Consider the following 2,319-nt stretch of genomic DNA (forward strand, 5'->3'; position numbering starts at 1 on the left):
TACATTTGAAGCCTGTAAGCATTCTCAAAATAGAAAAAATAATAAATGACTAGGATTAATTAAGTTTTTGTAGGAAAACAATTTTGGCTAAGCGAAAACAAAAATTTGATGTTCAGGAGCAGAGAGCTATAAAAAAATTTAAGATGATAACAGCTTCATCTATTAAATCGACATCATCATGACATTCTATAAATCAATCACACACACACACACACACACACACACACACACACACACAGAGGAAAGCATGGAAAAGCATGTCTAATGGATGACACCACCTATGAAACATAACATATCCAGGCAGCAGAAGGCCGTTAAAGCAACACAGATTTCATTGTAAAGTATTAACTTAGAATTTTCTTGCTCTGGATAATTTTGAATAAAGTACACCCTGAATGCATGGTGGGGTATAAAGCAGACAACTATGACTAACAAGAAGAAGAAACTCTTGATTTGGGCTCTGTACTCTTGATGGGCCCTCATATCAGGCCAATAGGCTTTTATCAAACGAAGAATGACAGGCAGCTGTATCAGAAAGAGGACCAGAACTGTTGTCATCATGATGACAATTATGGAGTAGTTTATGATGATGATTTCCCTGCAGTTGAGAGATCTATGAAACTCGAAGCATCGCTGTTGTTCTGTGTAAATTGGATCTGTGCCATATTGTAAAAAAAATATTGGCAAAAAGATGAGGCTTCCTGCCATCCAAATAAGAACACTTAGAACCACAGCATGGAACTTTTGTAACTGCTGCGTTTGGAGCTTCCTAAAATAGATGAGCAACCGAAGTATGACAATGGCCACATAGAAAACAAAGGTAAGGTACATATGACCATAAATGACGCCACTAACCACTCGGCAGGTAAAAGACCCAAGCTTCCAGACTGCTGAGAGGTAGTAGCTGAGGCGGAATGGCAGGCTGAGGAGGAGGAAGGAGTGCAGCACAATGATATTAATGATGATCGTGGCGATCGCTGAGTGGCTCTTTCTTTTGAACATCATGTGTGACATCAGAACTGCTCCCGCAGTGCCTCCGAATAGAACCACACTGTAGGCTGTTGTCAGAATGGCCCTGCAGTAGGCGTCGCAGAACTGTTCTGCAGGAGGCATCACCACGCGTGAGCCATTTGACACAGTGGTTACATTCATTGAGTCCATGGCTTCTCGTGAAGAAATCAGATCATAAACTGCCAAATCAAGAGTTTTACAAAATTATGATTGACGTACTGAAACGATGCAGTCATGTACAAATACTGAACTTTTCAATCCCCGAGGATACTTTAAAAACCTTGAAGTCATACAAAAGAAGTACTGTTGGAGATTCCATTCAGTAATTCAAGCATACCAGAGAGAAGAGTGATTGAAATTAAATAACAAAGTTGTGTCTATTTGGATGTAAAGCTCAGGGCTCCGTGCCTAGGTGTTCTACAAACAGATACACTCGTGTACACCTATCAGGACAAGTATCATGAGAGAGAAATGTCTACATCAGAGGTAATACTTAGCCCCAACCATGGGTACTCACACTTGTGTGCATGTATACTCATACATGTGCCCAACGATGTGGAGGTCAACTAGGAAGGTGCATCAGGTGACATTTGAGATTATTTTCTGGGAGCAGTTTCTGAGCAAAATAGCTCCCTAGCACATGCTCATCCCTGGACCGCTTTCCGATTAAACCTGGGAGCTTTCATGCAATGGTTTGTTAGGTTTTGCTATTGGAGGATGGTTTGCTTGGTTGGTATTTTTCAAGCGTGGGAGCATGAAGCACAGGTACACTGTCGGGTAGCTTTCAGCCATCCAGCAAGTCCAAGCAGTGCAGTTCTGTGTTTAGGGGCTGAGGAGAGGCATGAGCCACTGAGGTTTCAGTGGATCCCGGTGTGGAGGGAGGAAGGCTGTGCTGGCTGCAGTGAATAGTTACTTAGACATTCAGTGGACTAGATTGCTTCAGACAACTTTATAACTAAAAAAAAAAATCATGATTTTTAATATTAAGCCATAAGAGGAAATTTTAGGTTTTAACTTCTACTCTAAGTGTCATGATAGATAAATAGGATATTTGAAACTGTTACTGTGTAAATGTGTTTAATGAATACCCCACTATTTTAAATGATGACAATTTCTCATGACCTCTGTTTTAGCATTACGAGGCTCAGGTATTGGTGGCTCTAGCTTCCTTCACTGGGTCTGAAGCCTGTCCTCATGTGCCTCTCGCCTACCTGTCGAGAGGCAAACTAGAATTATTTGTGTCTAAGTGAGAAGTCATCTACAAAGATGAGATTTTTCTTGGAAAGAATAGCTATGTTTTTGTTTTTA

At 40.8% G+C, this 2,319-nt stretch overlaps 1 protein-coding gene across 1 annotated transcript; it reads right to left on the reverse strand.

Annotated features, from left to right (window-relative positions):
• Nucleotides 1–261: 261 nt before the first annotated feature.
• On the reverse strand, nucleotides 262–1,161 carry LOC129669131 (probable G-protein coupled receptor 141). The gene has a single exon (XM_055597228.1). The coding sequence runs from the start codon at nucleotides 1,159–1,161 to the stop codon at nucleotides 262–264; it is 900 nt and encodes a 299-aa protein (XP_055453203.1).
• Between the last annotated feature and the right edge of the window lie 1,158 nt (nucleotides 1,162–2,319).

Source organism: Psammomys obesus, unplaced genomic scaffold (assembly GCF_907164565.1).
Source record: "Psammomys obesus unplaced genomic scaffold, mPsaObe1.curated_primary_1811, whole genome shotgun sequence".
Lineage (NCBI taxonomy): Eukaryota > Metazoa > Chordata > Mammalia > Rodentia > Muridae > Psammomys > Psammomys obesus.

Bases quoted from the DNA above. Each gene is read 5' to 3' on its own strand.
- LOC129669131 (XM_055597228.1), bottom strand. From the start codon at position 1,161: ATGGACTCAATGAATGTAACCACTGTGTCAAATGGCTCACGCGTGGTG.